General features: G+C 38.0%; 1 protein-coding gene across 1 annotated transcript in view; it reads left to right on the top strand.

Annotated features, from left to right (window-relative positions):
- The window catches only part of fstl4 (follistatin-like 4), a 202,096-nt gene that overhangs the window by 122,820 nt on the left and 58,380 nt on the right, over window positions 1-20,896 (top strand). Inside the window, exons 5-6 of the mRNA XM_016555391.1 lie at window positions 1,885-2,066; window positions 4,643-4,763. Coding sequence (XP_016410877.1) covers window positions 1,885-2,066; window positions 4,643-4,763 — 303 coding nt within the window. The remainder of the gene's footprint in view (window positions 1-1,884; window positions 2,067-4,642; window positions 4,764-20,896) is intronic.

The following is a 20,896-nucleotide window of genomic DNA, read 5'->3' as shown; positions in this document are numbered from 1 at the left end:
CAATGCAATGTAAGTCACATGATTGCGCTCTCTGAAATGTGCTTCATGGTCGATATTTTTGCGTGCATGTATGTATGTGTGTGTGTGTGTGTGTGTGTGTGAGTATGTGTGAAAGTGAAAAAGAAGAAGAGCTATAGACCTGTGTGATACCTTTCATGGAGAAAAAAAGGATATATTTGAGGATTAACTCAGATTTATGGCATGTCATAACAATTTATACGTTTCAGCACTGACCTTTCCCTTAGCACTTGAGTGATAGATGTACTTCATTACCATGTTTGAAAAGTACCAAACGGAACACCTTCCCGTCAGAGTCGTACGTGATCAATCAAGGCGGGATTGTGGGTAAGAAGAGCAGGTTTGTGTATGGAGACGACCCTGATGTCATGTTAACAGACAGGCTTGACATTGAGGTTATGTACTGTATGAATATGTGCTGCAGGAAAACACAGAAATATAATTTTAATGCCAAAACAGAATGATTTCCCCTGTATTAACAAGTGTAAAGAGTAGGGTTAGTTTCTATTTAGTGTGTAAGCATTCTGAGTGAGGTAGATATGTGGGGGCGTGTTTGAACGAGCCGTTTTAGGGGGGTGTGGCTGACTCTTAACTTTTATAAAGAATATCTCTTTGGATTTGAGACTTTAGTCTTTGCAACTTTACAGATCTTCTTTATGCACCAAGAGCTTGTAACACTCCAAAGAGAAAGGAAAAAATGAAATTGCATCATATGACTCCTTTAAGTAAGAGAATTGTCACACATTTATGGCCATGCATGGCCTAAAATTAATACTCGGCAAGTGCCAAACGAGAGAAAAATTACCTTCCAGTTTGCTGGAAACATTTTTTTTTTAAGTAATTCTAACAATGCCTGGGAAAGCAATATGGCTTAGTGTGTTTATTAAATCTTAAAGACATTGTAATTATATAAATATGTAATCTGATGCGCTGCGTGTTTCAGAGTTTGATCTTTTCGGTGTTTTCAGTGTCTTATAACAGGCATTTGAAAATGCAACATTCCCCAAACATCTTCGTTGGTAATGAAACATAATTTATAAATCTCTTGTCAGCAAAAGAGAAGCATTTGAAGAGAAGCATTATAATAATAATAATAAGGGATTCACTCCCGTTTTTTAATGTGTCACTCCTGAAACTTTACAGTGTGTATGTGGCCAATAAAGCACACAGCACACTGTCGTCCCAGTGTGTGTTTGAGATTGTTCAGTTCCTGCAGTATACTGTGGTGGTCAGAAGCTGCCGGTGGTCAGCATCAGTTACTGTTGACTGCTGTTTTCTTCATTAGACGTAGTGAGACTCCTCTCAGCGGGCGGCTCTGATCCGTCATGTAGAGGAATGTCACCTAATGACTTATTCATACCATATTTCCTCCTCTCATCGGTCGAGCAGAGCTTTGTATACACTGTCGTCTTCTGCGCTGCCTCCGTGCCGGATACAAGAAATCTTCCTCCCACTCGAGGGGTCTTAAAGAGTGGCTCAGCGGGTGGGCTGTGTTTGCATAATTTTATTGCCAGTGAGGAATAAACAGTCACTACTACACTTGATTAATCATGGTTCTCATTTTCCCCGCTGTCTTTTATAGACATAAGTGCTGCGGAGCCGCATGGGAATTAATGTGACAGTTTAAAACATGCTTGCTAATCCCTCACCGCCGAAAGAAGCTGCGATACAGCTAAAGTGTCTAAATGAGAATGTTTACCTTTTGTCTTTGGGTGTAAATCGCAGGATTACAGTGAATTAATTGAGACCCCTGCACTGAACGACTGTCCAAAAATGCAAATCGCAAACGCGTCCGTGCATAAATGCAAATGCATAAATGCCTTCGGTCATATCCAGCTAATTAAATTCCTCTGGTGTGCTTTACAGGAGACACGTGCACCATGGCGGAGTACAACAAGCTGAAGAGCATGCTGCTGGACATGCAGCCCAGGACCTCCATAGACGAGCAAGCAAACGCCATGGACCAGAGGAGGATCCTAGTGGACACAATGTTCAAGTATATAGACAGAAACCAGGACGGCCGTCTGAGCAGTGAGGAGCTGGCAGAGGTGAGGGACCCATAGGATTGCAGTTCAAGAAGATATGGAGGAATATAAGCAAGGGATAGTGTACCTTCAGCTGGTCATTTCGCTCCACTCTGAAGGGGTTTATTTTTCCATAGTGACCGCCGGACTGCACATTATCCTGCATATTATGTCAAAGATTAGGAAACATTTCTGAGTCATTATTTACAGAATCATTCCAAACCAATAATCTGCTGTTTTTCTGTGAAACCCAATGTAGAGGAATCATTATTCTTCTATTCAGTTCAGTTCTATTCATAGTGAAGTTGCTTGTTGCACAGCTACTGACCAAATATATAAAATGAAATATTAATTTGAGTTTTACCTGCTTATTATTTTAAAGCTTCCACTAACCCTTGTGAGAAAAGAAAAAGAAATGTAGCACACTTGTAAACAAATGTAAACACTTACATCACTATGATTCTTAATACACTTTTAAAATTCATTGCAATTTAAATCATTACGCTTTAATCATCTTTTGTCATATTTTAAAGAACTACACTTATTTTGAAATACATGTAAAGTACTAGATTATAATTTTAACTGTAGTGTTATTTGATATTACATGTAATGTTAATATATTTTAAAAGTACTAAATTTCAACTTCATTATTACAAATGTTTAATTATAAATAAATTTAAATACAGGACATACACATTTCAATAGAAATGACATTAAAGTACAGTATATTTCAGGTTTACCATAACTGCTTTAAATAAAATAAATAAGCACTCTTAAATTCAACTAATTGCATTTCAAATAAATTTAAACTATAATACTTTTTTCATGAAAATTTAAATAACGTGCAATTAAGTTTTCAAAAATATTACATTCAGTTTGCAGTTCATGTGAATAGTTCACCCAAAAATGAAAACATCCTCAGGTCATCCAAGATGTTGATAAATTTGTCATCAGGTTTGGAGAAATGTAGCATTCCATTACTTGCTCAGCAATGGATGCTCTGCAGTGAATGGGTGCCGTCAGAATGAGAGTCCAAACAGCTGATAAAAATATCACAAAAATCCACACCACTCCAGTCCATCAGTTAACATCTGGAGAAGACAAAACCTACATGTTTAGAAGAAACAAATCAATTATTAAGGTGTTGTGCATCTTGTGGCCTGAGAGTGAGTAAACTGTCCACAAATGAAGATTTTTGGGCAAACTATTCCTTTAAGTATATTATTTTAAATTAGGTTTTTATCCATAAGTACTCTTAATAAAAAGTATGCTAATATGTTCTTCTTTTTCACAAGGGAAGAAAACAAACACTGTCGCAAATCAATATTACAGTATATTAATACTAATGTCCTCTGATTTCATTTTCAATACCGTTGATAATTCAGAGTATCAGAGACTGAAAGTACTGGTTTCATTATCCTCTCCTCTACTGAAGCTCATGTTTAACCCAAATCAGGTTCTGCTGACTCAGATTTTGCCATTATTGAAATCTGGACAGCACACTGGTTCAGAATGACATGTGGGTGAACAAATACTGACAGGTTTTTCATTTTGGGGTGAACTCTTCCTTTAACACCCATATAGCATGTGTCAACCAATCAGCATCAAGAACAGCAGTGTCGTGGTACAAGACAAGAGCTTCATCATACCTGTAAATGATGTTATGTAACCCGTTCTGAGTAGATTACTTACAATGTCGTCAGTTTGCATGATGAAAGCTGTAGTTAGTAACGTAATCTAGGTTACACATTTTAGGTAATGTATTCTGACTACTTTTTAGATTACTTTTAGATTACTTTTTTATCAAACTTCATCAAACAAAAAAGCAAACGTTTGGGAATCTCTCCATTACATGAACAAACATTAATAAATACAGCAATGACATTACACGCCCAAAGTCTTCCAAGCCTGAAATATTTTTGTCCAGATTTCCAGAATCAACAGTAACTTGCATAATTATCTGTTTCACACATGATCTAACAGCTTGAGAGATGCTTTTCCCCTCAAATTCAGAAGCATGGTTTGCAAATTTATTTATACCACATTTGTGAATATAGTTAAAGCTAAATGACACACAGTATTATTTTTAGAAAGGAACATTTAAAAGAGAAAAAGAATTAGGGAGAATCAATAAATTATGAATAATTTACTGCCATTTACTGCCATTGATTACCATGTAATCAATAAAAAGTAACTGTAATCTGATTATGAACATTGTAATAATACTATGAGCAATGTAGTATACTTTAATTACAAATACTTAATTTTTGAGCATGGTTTGCAAATTTATTTATACCACATTTGTGAATATAGTTAAAGCTAAATGACACACAGTATTATTTTTAGAAAGGAACATTTAAAAGAGAAAAAGAATTAGGGAGAATCAATAAATTATGAATATTTTACTGCCATTTACTGCCATTGATTACCATGTAATCAATAAAATGTAACTGTAATCTGATTATGAGCATTGTAATAATACTATGAGCAATGTAGTATACTTTAATTACAAATACTTAATTTTTTGAGTAATTCAGATTACATCAATTACTACCCAGCTCTGTATGTAACTGAATTGAATTCTTCCTGTTCTTTTACAGATCTCCATAAAGGAGCATTTAGAAAATATCTTATTGGAGTGCACCATGCAAGACCTCCTGCGTTACGACGATTACAACAACGATGGTCACCTGACCCTTCAGGAGCTCTACACAGCCTTCCGTGAGTGTAGATTACACAGTACAAATGAACCTCTCTCACCATGTGGCAGGTCTGCAGATTTTTTGTCTGCCAGGCACCATTACGTCTCTCTCTGAAAGGTCATCGCTTTGCACATTTGCAGCGAACGAGCACCTGATCCTTTGGGCCAATGAATGCTAATCATGGCCCGGTGATGAGAGATGAGTGCTTTTGGCTGAAAAAGAGAGATGAGATGGCAAGCCCAGATTATCTCGTATCATCCATCGTCCCACGCCGCATAAAGCAAACGCCCTCATTTCATTCGTTTCCAATTTGCCAATGCAATTCGCAGTCCCAGTTCTCTGAATGAGCAACTGTGACTAAAATTATCCATCCATTCCACCAGGAGATCAATCAAAGCATTAGAGGTGCCTTGCAACCCTTACTTTAAGATTCAACTGCTGGGGCAAAAAACACAGCTCCATTAACCAGCGCCAGTCGTTAACCTCACTAATGACGGGTTTTAGTGAACTGCTTGTTGTCATTATACAGTCCCTTTGCTTTTGGGTCCAGCTGGCCAGTGTTGGTTCTCAGGTGAGGAGGTTGAGTGTACGAGTGTCGGTGTAATAAAACATTGCACTGGTGAAGCCCTTCTCAAGGTTAAGCGTGTTGCCGCAGTGGGATTTTGGAGGATGCCATCTGCAATGAGGGAGGAAGGATCACTGCTGCAATTGACCGACTCATGAGTTTCATTCAAACAAACGTACCTGAGGAGATCCCACTCCACGCTCCTCTGTTTGTTCGGCACATTTCAATCCATACGGAAAGACGCTAGTGTTTCCTATAGTTCTTTGTGTAAAGTGCTATGTGCTTTACACATGTCGTTCAACCATCTGTGAGCTGGAGAAGAAACATACGCACATTCATGAGCTTTTGATTTTTACCAATTTGGTGACACTTCAGATTATAGGGAACACATATTCACTATGTTTTCCCTCAACAGACTGCTAATTTGCCGCTTATTAATAGTTAGTTAGGTAGTTGTTAGGCTTAGGTGTAGTGTAGGATTAAGGGATCTAAATTATGCAGAATGAGTTCATTAATATGTGCTTTATAAGTAATAAACAGCCAATATGCTGGTAGCATGCATGACAATAAGCAACTAATAGTGAATAGTGTTCCCCTGATCTAAAGTGTGATGATGCTGTGATATTATTTTGTTTAGATGTCATTATTAAGTGAAATTTGCATGTATTGTCTCAGTTGCTTGCTAAAAAAATATAGCTTAAAGGGATAGTTCAACCAAAAATTCAGTAGCACTTTAGTACAGGGACCAATTCTCACTTTTAACTAGTTGCTTATTAGCATGCCTATTATTAACATATATGGTTACCAGCATCGTTCAAAATATCTTCTTTTGTGTTTAACTGAAGAAACAGGGAAAATTGTGATACAATTTGGACTAAAGCAGGTTTGCTCTGTGTAACTGAATTTTTATGATTAGGCAATGTAAGCTTCTGGAGAGGTCATAGAAAGTCATGGGAATTCATCTGTAATAAAGTGTGGGAATCTTATGTCTGAGTCACTCACTGTTAAATTTACACTGCGCATTAGAGTTTAGTCAGACGTGAGGATTATAAGAGCAGATAATGCAGCAAATAAATATGAGTAAAGCCCATATAACATTAATCTGAAAAGACTGCAGCTTGAATTAATCTGACAGTGCTGGATTTCAGTTCTTTCACCAAAAATAAAACATATAGGCCTAATGATAAACTTCAGTTTCTGGGACAGAAATATGACAACAGTAGAAACTAATGAGAAAAAAGAACAAGAAGAAGAAAAACTATTGTTATTGATCTTAGGTAGTGATTTGAACAAACTCCTAACACTAACACTGCTGGAATAGGCCTAATGATAAACTTCAGTTTCTGGGACAGAAATATGACAACAGTAGAAACTAATGAGAAAAAAGAACAAGAAGAAGAAGAAAAACTATTGTTATTGATCTTAGGTAGTGATTTGAACAAACTCCTAACACTAACACTGCTGGTCTATAAAGCAGGTGAAAAAAATCAGACACATACTTAATTGCACTGTTAACTACAACTTTTGCCTCAATAAAATCCTAATTTGCTGCATATTACTAGTTAGTTAAGATAGTTGTTAAATTTAGGTATGGTGTGGATTAAGGGACTGAAATATGCTCATGCAGAATAATATGTGCTTTATAAGTACAAACAAACAGTCAGTATGCTAGTAATATGCATGCTAGTTAATAGTAAGAATTGGTCCTTAAAATAAAGAGCTACTGTTAGGCATCTAATCTGTTTGCTGCAAAACTGGTCATAACTTTTTACAGTCTGTTACAAAAAGGTACATTTCAATCCGAAAAAGACTTTTTACCAAATGGCTATTTGGTCAAACTCGTTCTTAAGACACAGTTTTAACATAGTGGCTATTGTATGTTTATGCAACTGACCCGAAAGATCAGCAAGATGGTGACAATCCACCTAGAAAGTTAAAAACCAGCCAGAACACTCTAGCAATGACCTAAGAAATGTTGGAGCTGCTCTCAATCAAAAAAATCAATTTTCAAATTTAGAATTTTCTTCACCTCATCATTATTTCAGGTACAGCCAGATATAACTTTTTACAGTCTGTTACAAAAAGGTACATTTCAATCCGAAAAAGACTTTTTACCAAATGGCTATTTGGTCAAACTCGTTCTTAAGACACAGTTTTAACATAGTGGCTATTGTATGTTTATGCAACTGACCCGAAAGATCAGCAAGATGGTGACAATCCACCTAGAAAGTTAGAAATCAGCCAGAACACTCTAGCAATGACCTAAGAAATGTTGGAGCTGCTCTCAATCAAAAAAATCAATTTTCAAATTTTGAATTTTCTTCACCTCATCATTATTTCAGGTACAGCCAGATCTTTCTGTTTTGTTGCGAAATACAGCTCTCTCTCTCTCTCTCTCTCTCTCTCTCATACACACACACACACATACAGTACAACACTTATCAGCTGGAGAACACTGAACAGCCACATATTGTACAAAAAGACACAAATGCCCTTGTGGAAAAGAAGTGAACTCTAGCATACTTTTAAAAAGAGTACTTATTACAGAAATAATTTCATTTAAAACAAATGTACTTAAGTGTGAACTTTTGAAGTTCAAGTGTTTTCAGACACTTAGTTTCATGTTATTTTGAATGAAATGAGAATGTATTATAGTTAAAATGTGCATATTAAGTGCATTTAGCTGAAATGAAGAGTGCTTTTTGACCCACTTAAGTACATCGTTATATGTAATTTCATAATTCTATTGTGTTTGAAATATTGCTAAATGCACTGGCAAACATTGATGGCAAACTAAAATACACTTTAATGTCACATCTATTGACAATTGTATGCTATATTTAAACATATTTGTAATTATGAAGTTGCAATTTAGTGCATTTAAATTATATTACCTTTAAATGTAATATCAAATAACACACTACAGTTAAAATTGTAACACTTTAGTTGAGGGACCAATTCTCACTAGTTGTTTATTAGCATGCATATTACTAGGATATTAGCTGTTCATTAGTAGCCTACTTATAAAGCACATATTAATGTCTTATTCTGCATGATTATATTTTAGATCCCTTAAACTTAACAACTATTAGATATTAATAAGCAGCAAAGTAGGAGTCTACTGATGCAAAAGTTATAGTTAATAGTTAATAGTTTAAAAATGATCCCCAAACTAATGTGTGATTGATACAATTATAATCAAGTACATGTGCGTAAATATATTAATCAACACATGCAATTAAGTTTCTTTCAGAGAGTATACACTTCTTAACACATTTTGCTTAACAGTACACCTAAGCTGCCTTTTATTTCATTTATATAATATCTGAAAGTACAGTCTGTTCTTTTAAGATTTGAAATACACCATAAGTGAACATTTAATAAAACTAAGCACTCTTCTTTTTCACATGGGCAGGAGGGGGACGTGAGAAAGAGTGAGCACGAGGGGCAGATTTCACTGCGACAGAGCATAAAGTCTACTAATACTCTAATGTGAGTTTGTAGACTTGTAGGTGCAACGTTATTTATTGTCAACAGAATGTTCAAAAGGGACCATCAAAATAAAGTGTTACCTAATCAAGTACTTTACATGTGCGTAAATATATTAATCAACACATGCAATTAAGTTGATTAACAGTACACCTAAGCTGCCTTTTATTTCATTTATATAATATCTGAAAGTACAGTCTGTTCTTTTAAGATTTGAAATACACCATAAGTGAACATTTAATAAAACTAAGCACGCTTCTTTTTCACATGGGCAGGAGGGGGACGTGAGAAAGAGTGAGCACGAGGGGCAGATTTCACTGCGACAGAAGCATCAGTCTGTTTTCACGGCTCCCATTAGCGCTGGAATTATAAAGACGTTTAGCTGCGCTGTCAGTGCCCATCTGCATTAATCCAGAGTCTGCATGGGAACCAAAAAATGAGACACCAAACCCGCCTTCACTAGTGACTATCCCGAGCTGTGACACCCCAGACAGGACAAATACAAGAGCCTCCAAAAAATAATCACCGCTACCTGCTGAATCTAACCAACCGAAGCCTGACCGGCTGAGATAGACGATCGATGATCTCCGACAAAGAGTCTCACTGCCAAAGAGGCAGAGATAAAGAGCAGCTGGGTGCTTGAGAAAGAGATCCCGCTGAGAGCAGGGCTCCTGTGCCTGACAGCGGCGCTGAAGGTCTGTCTGACCGATCTTAGCTGCGCGGCTCATTCTGGCGGGTCAGGAGAAGGTTGTGCATATCAGAGGTCTCACTAGGGGCTAAATTACTGAATCGGACAAGGAGTTAATTAAACATGTCTAACGGAGACACTAGCTCTGCTGTCAGCGCCTCACTTACTTACTGAAGTGAATCTCGGAAGTGACTCATTTGAATCAAAGTAGCCGCTCCAGACCTCACACAAAATCTGGATTTGTGATTCCAGTCGAGTCTGATGTTAGCATGTGGCTAAGTTAGCTGATAAAGTACTCTAATAATGTCCATTAATATATGCTACATGCAAATATTGTGTCAAATTTTTATTAACATGAGCATACATAGCTGACATTTTATTGTGGCTTGTTTTCAGTCTTGGATGAAAGTTTTGTTCCACAGTGCATTCTGGGATTGGTTTCTTATAAGAGATGCTGCTTAAATGAGGTGTATTAGAAGAAGACAGCATTATGGTTTTGCATACTTTCGAATGAAGAATACATCTATGAAGCCTCAAAATGCTGTCAAGATAACCCTTGTGAAAAAAGTACTCTTTATCATACTTTATGGAATCACTTTAGCATAATAAAGTTTATAAAATATACTTAAATGTGAACTGAACTAATTGCATGTTATTTACAATTAAATGCAAATGTATTGTAGTTTAAATTTATATTAAATGCACTTTAACCCCACTTAAGTAGGACATATATATAATTTCATAATTACTTTTATTGTCTTTGAAATATGGTTAAAGTGTACTGCTGAATGTACTAACAAGCATTTATGGTAAACTAAAATGTACTTTAATGTAATTTGTATCAAAACTGCACATTTGTAATGATATAATAAATTTAAAATATAATAACTTTATATGTAATATAAAATAACGCACAAGTTAAAATTATAATTACAATAATCAAGTACTTTACACATGCTTTAGTATGTTAGTTAACACATCAAACTAAGTGTACTTTAAAGCATGACAAATGAAGTCTTAGCACTTAGTAATAATGTCAAACATAATCATGAAAAACTCTCTAAGTCACTTAAGAGGCCTTTAATTTCATTAATATTTTATTATTTGCAAGTACAATTTGTAAAAAATAAATAAATAAAAATGCTACGAGTGCACTTTAAATACAATTAAGCAGACTTATTTTTCACAAGGGACTGTAAGTTGTTTATGTTTGTGAATAAAGCTAGTGATTACACTCCAGATGCATGAAACACAGACTGGGTTTGAGGCGCACATTTGTCTTGCATTTTGCTGCTTTAGGAAACATAAGCAGAATAAAGCGCGTTGTATTCGCTCTGGTAGGCACGTGAAGTTCTTGTTCTTTGAAGTTGTTATTTCCCAAATCAGCTTTTGTGACTAATTGCACTTGGACGGTTTCCGTGGTAACTAAGGATGCCAGTCGCACATGTTTAATTAATTACCGCGTGTCTTGAAACGGCTTTAAGTTTTAATGCCCTTTTCTCCTCATAACAGATGGACACAAGCCGCCGCTGTCATTAATTACCAATGTTGTCCTGTCCTGTCCTGCATCCATTGTGGCCCGATGTGAAGAGCCAGCTGTCATCCAGAATAAAATCAGCCATGCATCCTGTAACGCGTGCCACAATGTGAATCATCCGGAAGAGTCTGAGCCACCGCTATCTCTGTAAAGATCTAATTTGTGCGAAGGAGGAGGAGGTGTAAATGTGTGTCTGGGAATTCTCCCAAACCTTAACGGGTTTCAGAGGCTGGAAAAAGGTTTAATAAATGTGCATCTTTGGATATCGGCAAGCTCGATTCATTCATGAATGATTCCTCAAATCATATCTCTTGTTGAGGAGAGGTGTGCTGCTACTTTACTAAGCGATCAGATGCACATGCATGATATATCTGTATTCGCATGCTTACAGTAGATAAAATGAAAAGCCATCCAAATTGAATCGAAAAAGAATAGCTGACTTAAATATGAAGTGCTGTCGTCGCTTACTTCAAACCTGTATGCACAAACAGGTTTATATGCAGCTCTTTTCCTGCTCCAAAAACAGCCATAAAATAGTTCAAACAACTGCACAGTTTACCAAGCCGTCTGAAGTCACACAAAAAGAGGGTCAAACGGGAACATGAAATGCAGAATCAAAATATTCTTGATATTTACACATATGAGAGGTTACTCTACAATAAAAACATTACAAGTTTCAGAACTCAAGACAAACTAAAATATTCTCTATCCTTCTGAAACACCCAGATTTGAAATCAGGACAAACCTTGAAAAACATAATATAAAGGTCAAACTTTATTTTAAGGGCTACTTCTCAGTATTAGACCTTAAAATAAAGTTTAAAACAATTTAAATTAAAGTTAAAGTTAAATTAAATCTTCAGGGCACTGCGGTCTCCAGCAAGCACACATCTCAGTGTCCGCCCGGAAACGTAGCGGCTCTGGGAGGCTCGCTACCTCTGAGGTGGTCTCCAAAGTGGCTAGTTCAGTCGTTCTCTGCCGGTCTGCCATTACAGGGAACCGAATGGGTCGCTCCTATTACACCGGAGGTCAGTCTCGAGAGACTGATTCCCTTAGTAGATTTTCTGGCAGCGTGGAAACGTCTGCCAAATATCTCACGTTGGGTCCTGCAGACTGTAGAAAGAAGTTACAGAATTCAGTTCGGTTCTCCACCGCCTCGTTTCAACAGGATTGTTCGCATCCTAGTGGGTCCCGAGCAGGATCCGGTATTAGAACAACAAGTAAATACTGTCTTGAGGAAGGCCATGGAGGTGGTCCCTCCTCTCCACAGAGAGTCCGGGTACTACAGCTGGTACTTTATTGTTCCAAAGAAGGATGGAGGGTTGGCACATCAACTGCCTGGAGATGTTGCCTGTGTTTCAAGCACTGAAACACTTCCTCCCAGACCTAAGAGGCCATCATGTGTTGGTGCACACCGACAACACAGCGGTGGTCTCTTACATCAACCATCAGTGAGGTCTGCGTTCGCGCCCGTTTACAGGCTGGTGCACCAGATCCTTGTGTTGGCCAAGGGGAAACTCCTTTCACTGAGAGCAGTTCACATCCCTGGGCATCTCAATCAGGGAGCAGACATCCTGTCAAGACAGGGGCCAAGGCCCGGGGAATGGAGACTTCACCCAGATGTGGTGTGTCAGATTTGGAGAATGTTTGACCAGGCTCAGGTGTATCTGTTTGCGACTCGGGAGACATCGCACTGTCCCCTCTGGTTCTCTCTGACTCTTCCAGCTCCTCTCGGACTGGACGCCATGGTACAGACGTGGCCGAGGCTGCGTCTGTACACCTTCCCCTGATTGCTCTGCTCCTGGGAGTTCTGGAGAGAGTGCGCCGGGATGGGGTCTGTCTGCTGCTAGTAGCCCCGTTCTGGTCAGGCCGAGTATGGTTCTCGGACCTGATTTCCCTTCTCGACGGCTCTCCATGGGAGATTCCCGTCAGGAGGGATCTCCTCTCACAGGCGGAGGGTACGATCTTTCACCCCTGCCCGGAGCTGTGAAAGCTGTGGGTGTGGCCCCTGAGGGAGCAAATCTCGTAGCTTCCGGTCTCTCAACCGAGGTTGTTGAGACCATCCTCCAATCTAGAGCTCCCTCAACGAGGAAACTGTATGCCCTGAAGTGGAGACTCTTCACTTCTTGGTGCGGAGACCGCCAGCTCAACCCAGTTAACTGCCCAGTTGGTTCAGTGCTGGAGTTCCTGCAGGCTCGATTCTCCGCAGGGTTGACCCACTCCACCTTGAAGGTGTATGTGGCGGCCATAGCTGCTTACCACACCCCTCTTGGTGGTCAGTCTGTGGGAAGACACCCCATGGTTACACATTTCCTCCGCGGTGCGCTGAGGCTGAGGCCCCCGGTACGCTCTCGTGTCCCTCCGTGGGACCTGGCCGTGTTCCTGGAGGCAGGCTCTCTGTAAACCTCCGTTTTAACCACTGGAGGAGGTTTCAGATCGAGTTTTGACACTTAAGACTGTCTTCCTATTAGCCATTTCATCGCTGAAGAGAGTCGGAGACTTGCAGGCCCTGTCAGTGGCCCCCTCCTTCCTAGACTCTGCGCCTGGTTTGGTCAAAGCTTTTCTGTACCCCAGGCCGGGGTACGTCCCTAAAGTGCCCTCCTCTGTGCCACGGCCCATCATACTGCAGCCCTTCTGTCCTCCCCCTTTCCGGGATTCAGACCAGCTGAAGCTTAATTGCATGTGTCCATATGCATGTGCGAGCATTGGACACATACATCCACAGAGCTGCCATGTGGATGAAGTCTGGCCAATTATTTTTTGCTATGGTCCTTCCAAGAGGGGTCTGCCTGCTACTAAGCAGACCCTCAGTCGGTGGATTGTTGATGCCATCTCTATGTCTTATGAGTCCTCTGGTCTCCCCTCGCCCCTGGGGGTCAAGGCTCACTCCACCTGAAGCGTGGCAGCCTCCAAGGCCTTCCTGTCGGGTGTGGCTATGCAGGATATTTGTAACGCTGCGGGTTGGTCTACGCTGCTCACCTTTGTCAGGCTCTATGACCTCAAAGTTCATACTGCTCCTGGTTCCTTCGTCCTCTTGCTGTAGTTGTGCTACGTTTTTACACACTACGCAGGGACTTGAAAGTCTGGTGGCATGGGCATTATCGTTCCCAAAGCGTTTCGATGCAGCTCAAGTTCCTGAAGGGGAACACCTCAAGGTTACGTATGTAACTTCCCCGAGGGAACGAGATGCTGCGACTCCTGCCATACTTCCGCCATCCCTGCGAGCGCTTCCCTCATTCTACCAGAAGCTGCCGCTGTTTCCACCGCACGTGCTTTTATAGCTTCCTGGTCGCTACGTCACCCCGTCCGTGATGTCTCGCCCATCCATTGGACTGATTACACACGTGATTCAGAGCGTGGTCATGCTGAAGGCGTTCCCAATGCGTTTCGACGCAGCATCTCATTCCCTCAGGGAACTAGGGTTACATACGTAACCTTGAGGCTTTTTGGACGCCATGAAATCTATTTTATTTTTCCCTAAATTATGTTTTCCATTTTATTTATTTATTTATTTATTGGATTCTGTGTTTTGTGACTTAATACAAATTTATCATAAAAATGTCTAATGAATGATTTAATAAAACTTTAATTTAATCAATATTTAAAAATGTAATCAAATGAAAATATAACAAATAAATTACAACAAAACACTGCATTTTTGTCAAATAAAATGCTGCACAACCGAACTGTATGAATTAAAATGGATGAAAAATATCTTGGTTGTATGAAAATTAAAATTAAAAATAATATTAATATTAATTAATAATATCCAGTAAAAATATCCAGAGCTTAGCATTGTTATTGACAATATTGACAAATATTTTATAAATATCTTAATATGATATTGTTTATCGCTCAGCCAATAGCCTCCACCCTGGCAGCCACCCAGAGCATGAGTTGAGCATTGGAAACACTCATATTTTTTTAAAGAAAATATTAAGTTTTCACATTTTTAACTCGACATTTTCCTAGTTTGTGTATCTGCAAGGACCAAAGTAGAGGCCAGATTTGTAATTTCCCAAATTCTGCCATGTTCTTTATGACTCCAGTGCTCATCTTTATTATTTTACATGTGAGCTTTGGCAGTGCAGAAGAGCGTTTAGCGGAAGGAAATACAGTTTCTCACACGTTTTGCATTTATACACAAACAAGTGCTGCTGCAGCATTCTGATGACGGCGGAGCGGCTCCCGGCTGTTAGCTGCTCAGCATGTGGGCCTCTTTTATCTCAGCCTCCAACTTGGACTGCATGAAGGAAATAATTCATTACCGTGACTGCATTGATTTATTTCTTCTGCAGGCCTCAGCTAGAGTCTGACTTCAAACAAGTGCTTGAGGCGATGGACTGTTCAGCTCTTCCTAGCGCTGCCACCTTCACACACACAGACACACACTGGCAGCAGAAAGAAGCTGTAATCTGCTGAAAGGCTTCAGTGTTCAGCTTCTTGTCACGAAGGCAGAAAATGCTCATGATACAGCAGTTCAGGCTCTGACAGCAGCTTTGTTTACAACTACTTTTCTTAGTTTTAAACGTTCCAATTACTTCCATCTGTAGCATTGTATAAGTATAAATTAACAAAGCACTTATAAATCATTTGCACTATTTGTTTCTAGTTTAAAAACTGTAGTCTATATGTTAGTACATTAATGGGTTATGCACTAATAGTGAGTTATTTGTTTGCTGCCACAGTTTTCACAAGCAAGTTGTAATTTTCAAAGCTCATAGGACTAATATCACAACAGATCATCTAAAATGCACTTTTTATAAACATTTCAGCATGCTTTCAGTTGCATTAGTGCAAAACTGAATCACAAAGTATCCTTTTCACAACACAAAAAGCGTTTCATATATAATATGTAAACATTCAATCATAGTAACTGCCTTTCAAAATGCTATTACTATGAATCTTTTCATTTGCCTCTCTTCTTGTTCAGTTTGATATGACACAGATAGTATTACACACTTTGTGGAGTTTATCTCAGTTATGCAAGTAAGGTAATGTAAGTGTATTTTACTAACATGACAACTGTAGGCTATATTTGTACAGTATAACATCTTTAATTCAGCAACATGGCTGATTTGAAATGTACAGTAATATCAACAGTAATATTTCACTATAACTGTTTTAACTGTCAAATGAATCAATTAAATGAAAAAACTGCAAGCAAAAAAAAATCATAATTATTTCAGACTTTTGACTGGTAGTGTAAGGATCATAAAAGTGTGTGGCTGACTAAATGATAGCAGAACTTCTTTCTTTCTTTCTTTTTTTGGAGAACTTTTTTGGAGAATATTTTGCTCTAAATAGTGAGTGTATTGTGTAACTCAAGTGTGATGTTACTATGATCAGCATCTGTGCATCATAGTTTATCGTCATTGTCAATCTAAAAGCATCAGACATTCGTAGTTGTTGCTGTGGCAACTGTGTGATGCTGATGTCACACATGCACAGGTTGAAGATGCATTTAGACAGAAATTATCACTGAATCCTTGCATGGAAGCGGCTTAAGTAAATCAGCAATCAGTCCAGCTTGATTGCACGTGAAGAGAAAATCAAGAAGCACTTTGCCGACTGATTATTCCATAATACAACCGTTTTGAGCAATGATTATCAGCTGATTAATGGTGCAGTGTTCAGACTTACAGTGTGGGTTTGAAGTGTTGCTTTAATTGGGCCACTGACAGTACAGGAAAAATCACATTCATTTTCTCCAGAGAAACAGATTTTTAGCTACAGTATAATGTATCAAACTTTCAAGAGAGACCTACAATGAGCTCTAATTACCAATGACAAATCATTTACTTGCCCTCACCATACTTTCAATGTAAGTACATATTTTGCGATAAAGTACTGTACTGTACTGTGCAGAGTTCAGACAGTCGTGAGGTACGATTAGGGTCAGTTTAACTAATAATCGGGCCTAGGGTTGTATAGAAGCAGAACATTTCTGGTAAATTTTCAAGGGAAGTCAAGCTGTGAATTTTTTGTAAATATTGGAATTGGAATAATTCTGGAATGGTAAAAATGTTTTACAATACTGTTCCTGAATATTCCAGTAATTTCTGTGACATCTATCTGTAAGAAGCCCACAGTCTACTCAAAATTTAGACCTATTTCCAATCTGCCATTTTTATCCAAAATCTTAGGGGAAAAAATTGAATTTATACATTTGCAAAACTATGTGAGTATTAGTTGTATTTCTGATATTTTTCAGTCTGACTTCAAAACCCTACACAGCACTGAGTCTGATCTTCTGAGGGTTTTTAATGATATTTTAATAATTACTGATGCTGGTAATATGATGGCTTTGGTGCTTTTATATCTTGGTTCAGCTTTTGACTTTGTTGACCACAACATCCTCCTGCATCAGTCCTAGAGGTACTTACTGGTTTTGGTCTTATTTGTCAAACAGTAAATTCTCAGTTAGTCTTGGTAAGTACGCCTCTTCTCTAGCTCGTTTTACATGTGGTGTCCCTCAGGGCTCGATTCAGGTGCCATTATTTTTCTCAATGTACATGTTACCTCTCTCTCTCTCTCTTTTGGCTTATTTCCTTTATCAGGGGTCAATGTACATGTTACCTATTGGTTCAATATTCAGGAGATTTGGTGTGTCATATCATTGCTATGCTGACGATTCTCAACTCTATATACCATTAAAATGTAATGACAATTATTAAATGGTTAGTTCTAGTCCTTGGTTCTGATTGGTCAACAGGGGTGTTTTATTCACAATAAAGCACGGCTATGACCGCTTGACCCAACGGTTCAGTGTATCACAACACAGCACTGCACAACACAAAACAACATTTAATGGCTAGCTAGCTGCTGTATAAACACATTTTGATTGAGTATTTGCTATTTAAACTTTAATACCATAGATCAAGTATATTTACCCTAGTAATATCATCAAAACTTACTAGAACTGATGTAGTCCTTGGTCTCAAATGCAGTAGTGTGGCTTCAGTTGTCTTGCTTTAGTGTGCACCTGAATTTACATTAAATCTGGTTGTTGTTTTTTTCCAACTACATTTAAGTTCCCTGTTATAGGCTAACCTGCAATTTTGCAAATTTACAGTTTATTCCTATTAATTCCCATATATACCCTTTAATTCCTATGGAAAGTTTCCAACTTTAAAATTTCCTGCAATTTTGCAACCCTAATTGAGCCTAAATAGTTGAGTACTGTCTGGGCAGTCAGAGTCAATCATGTCTGATTTGGGAATAGAGGAGAACCTATATGCTGGACAGATTCATTGTTTAACCCTTTAAAGCCTGACACATGAAATAATAGTCAGAAAATAATAATTTTTAAAAAATGAACGTTTTGTTTGAATTTTGTTGATTATTATAATTGAAACATCGGGCATTCGTGGCTCATTTCGTATTATATATTGAGAATATAGAGGGGAAACACACCTCAATTTCATTTACCCTAACCTGCAATTTGGTGCAGATGCTGATATTTATACCGCCAAAATTTAAGATGAAATTCTGATGCTTGTAATGTCAGTCAGTGAGATCTTTATAACAGTATAGCAGATACTTACATAAAATTATATAAATATCAGTTATCACTCTATATCTCCCAATAATACATCTTAGTAAGATGATATTTAAATGCTTAGCTTGATGAAAAAAAACATGCAATGTAATGCAATACAATGATGATTGAGAGATGAACAAATAAATGTTTTTCAAAACCGGATTATCATATTTGAGACTCACTGATTTTTCGAAAAAATTATGTTTGGATAAACTACTGCTTCAGTCCAGTAAGTGTTCATCTGGAAATATTACTAACAATATCAAAGTTATTCTTATGTTTACTTCATAAAAATCAGTAAAGATTTCACAGCAAAAAAAGACACGTGAAACACAAGCTGAAGGTGAACGTTTGTACAATTACTGTTTATTAAAAGACCTTTTATTTGTTATTACTTATATATTTTGCTATGTATTATTATTTTGGTGATGTGATGTCAGTCAGTAAAGTCTGTGGAAGCACGCTTGGCAAGAGTGGTATGTCTGTGATATATCAAGTCTGTGTGAAAGATCTTCATATACTGTATGTCTTGAGGTTAGCAGGTATCACCTAATGTATCCTGCTGACATATAATTAGGTAAAAACCCCAGGCCGCTCATTATCCCATTATAGCTGTGAATCTGAATACAAACTGCCAACGAGTCTATAATAGCTTGTCAGCACTTCTGATTGTGTTTGACATGAGTGCGCTGAGACGTCAACATCCCTTTCATTGCCGTCATATTACCTTCCTCCACTCAACTGCTCATAAATCTCTCGAGTCCAAGTCCACATTTGTTTTGACTGTGTTTTGACTCAAATCATATTTTCTCAATACAAAATCAGTTAGCTTCAGATTTCATCATCGTTCATTTTACTTCATAATTGCACTGCAGTGTCTTGGGACACTGCAAGTTTCACCAAACTTTGTGCACATGTGTACGGGCTCAATCTGTGGTCACGCGAATAAAAATGCGGCAACTGGCCTCTTGTTGGTGCTATAACAGGAAAAACATTCAAATGGCTTTTGGCAACCATTGGTCCAAATGACTTGAAAATTGGCACGCAGTTTCTTTGTCCAAGGTGCCATCACTGTCTATGAGGACATTCAAATATCTTGAAAAACATGGCCTCCATCAGCCAATCAATTATCAGCAGCTATTAGATAAAGTTAACAGTCGGCTTGGAATGAAACTCGGTGGGCCTGTTCGAATCATGGCCCTAGTGGTCTGTGAATTTAAAGCTTCTCGACATTAGTTATGCGCATGCAACGTATTCTAAACAAGCATGCAGTTTAATGGGCCATTTACACATAATGCGACTTTGCATCTAAAAACATCGAATAAAACAATTGTTATGCCATCTTGCTACTGTAAACAAAAGCTTACAACGCTTGCCCCGCCTCCAGGCTTTTCTGATTGGTCCACTGTTTTGGAACTGACATTCATGAGCGGCACTGTGTGTAAAAGTTGAAATTCTCTTAACTTAACTTAACTTAACTTAACTTAACGCATCTGTACTGTACATAATCTCACCGTTTGAAATGTCTGTCATAGGAAATCAACACGTGCAGTCATAGGATAAGGACACACAGACAACGACACATCATCGAAGTACTAGTCATTTATCACTTCACAATCTGTGTTGTCGACGTGATGTCGATTTTAAACCTGGAAGACTAAAATAATGCTAAAAAGCGTAAAAAGCTTCTACAATGAAAATGTAAGATGCTAAAATTGTCTTCTATGATGTACAATACAAATACCTCAGTTAAAATCTCTACATAGAAAGTAACAACTTCCAGTAATATAATGTGACCATGCTTCCTAAAGTCTGAGACCACCAGTGAAAATGCTTTGAGTTCTTTTTTTATTTCCGAGCAGAAGTTCACTCATTAATAAATGCTAAAACTTGAATCAGCGTAACAAATGGAGTAAAACATGAACATGAATTTTATATTTTCTCAGTATTTGGTGCATCTCTTTTCTACTTTCCTAACAGCAGCACTGGTCTGCATGATCTGAGATGATCCACAGAGCATCTTGAGCTTCAGTGGAAGAAGAACATCTGACCAAATCTCATTGCACATCATAACGTTTTCCAAAATGATTTACAATCCTAAATCCTTTTGTTTATTAACTACAAACATCCACCTTCAGCTTGTGCTTCACGTGTCTTTTTGCTTTGAAATCTTTACTGATTTTTATAAAGTAAAGAATAACTTATATTGATATTGTTAGTAATATTTCAAGATGGGCACTTACTGGACTGAAGCAGCTTCTCTTTACTTGATTATCCAGACGTCTTTTTTAATTTTTTTTATTTTTTTAATCAGTGAGTCTCAAATATGAT

The sequence above is a fragment of the Sinocyclocheilus rhinocerous genome, unplaced genomic scaffold (assembly GCF_001515625.1).
Source record: "Sinocyclocheilus rhinocerous isolate Xijiao unplaced genomic scaffold, SAMN03320098_v1.1 scaffold1427, whole genome shotgun sequence".
NCBI lineage: Eukaryota > Metazoa > Chordata > Actinopteri > Cypriniformes > Cyprinidae > Sinocyclocheilus > Sinocyclocheilus rhinocerous.
Note: the sequence above shows the minus strand (reverse complement) of the source record. Positions and strands in the feature narration are given on the sequence as shown.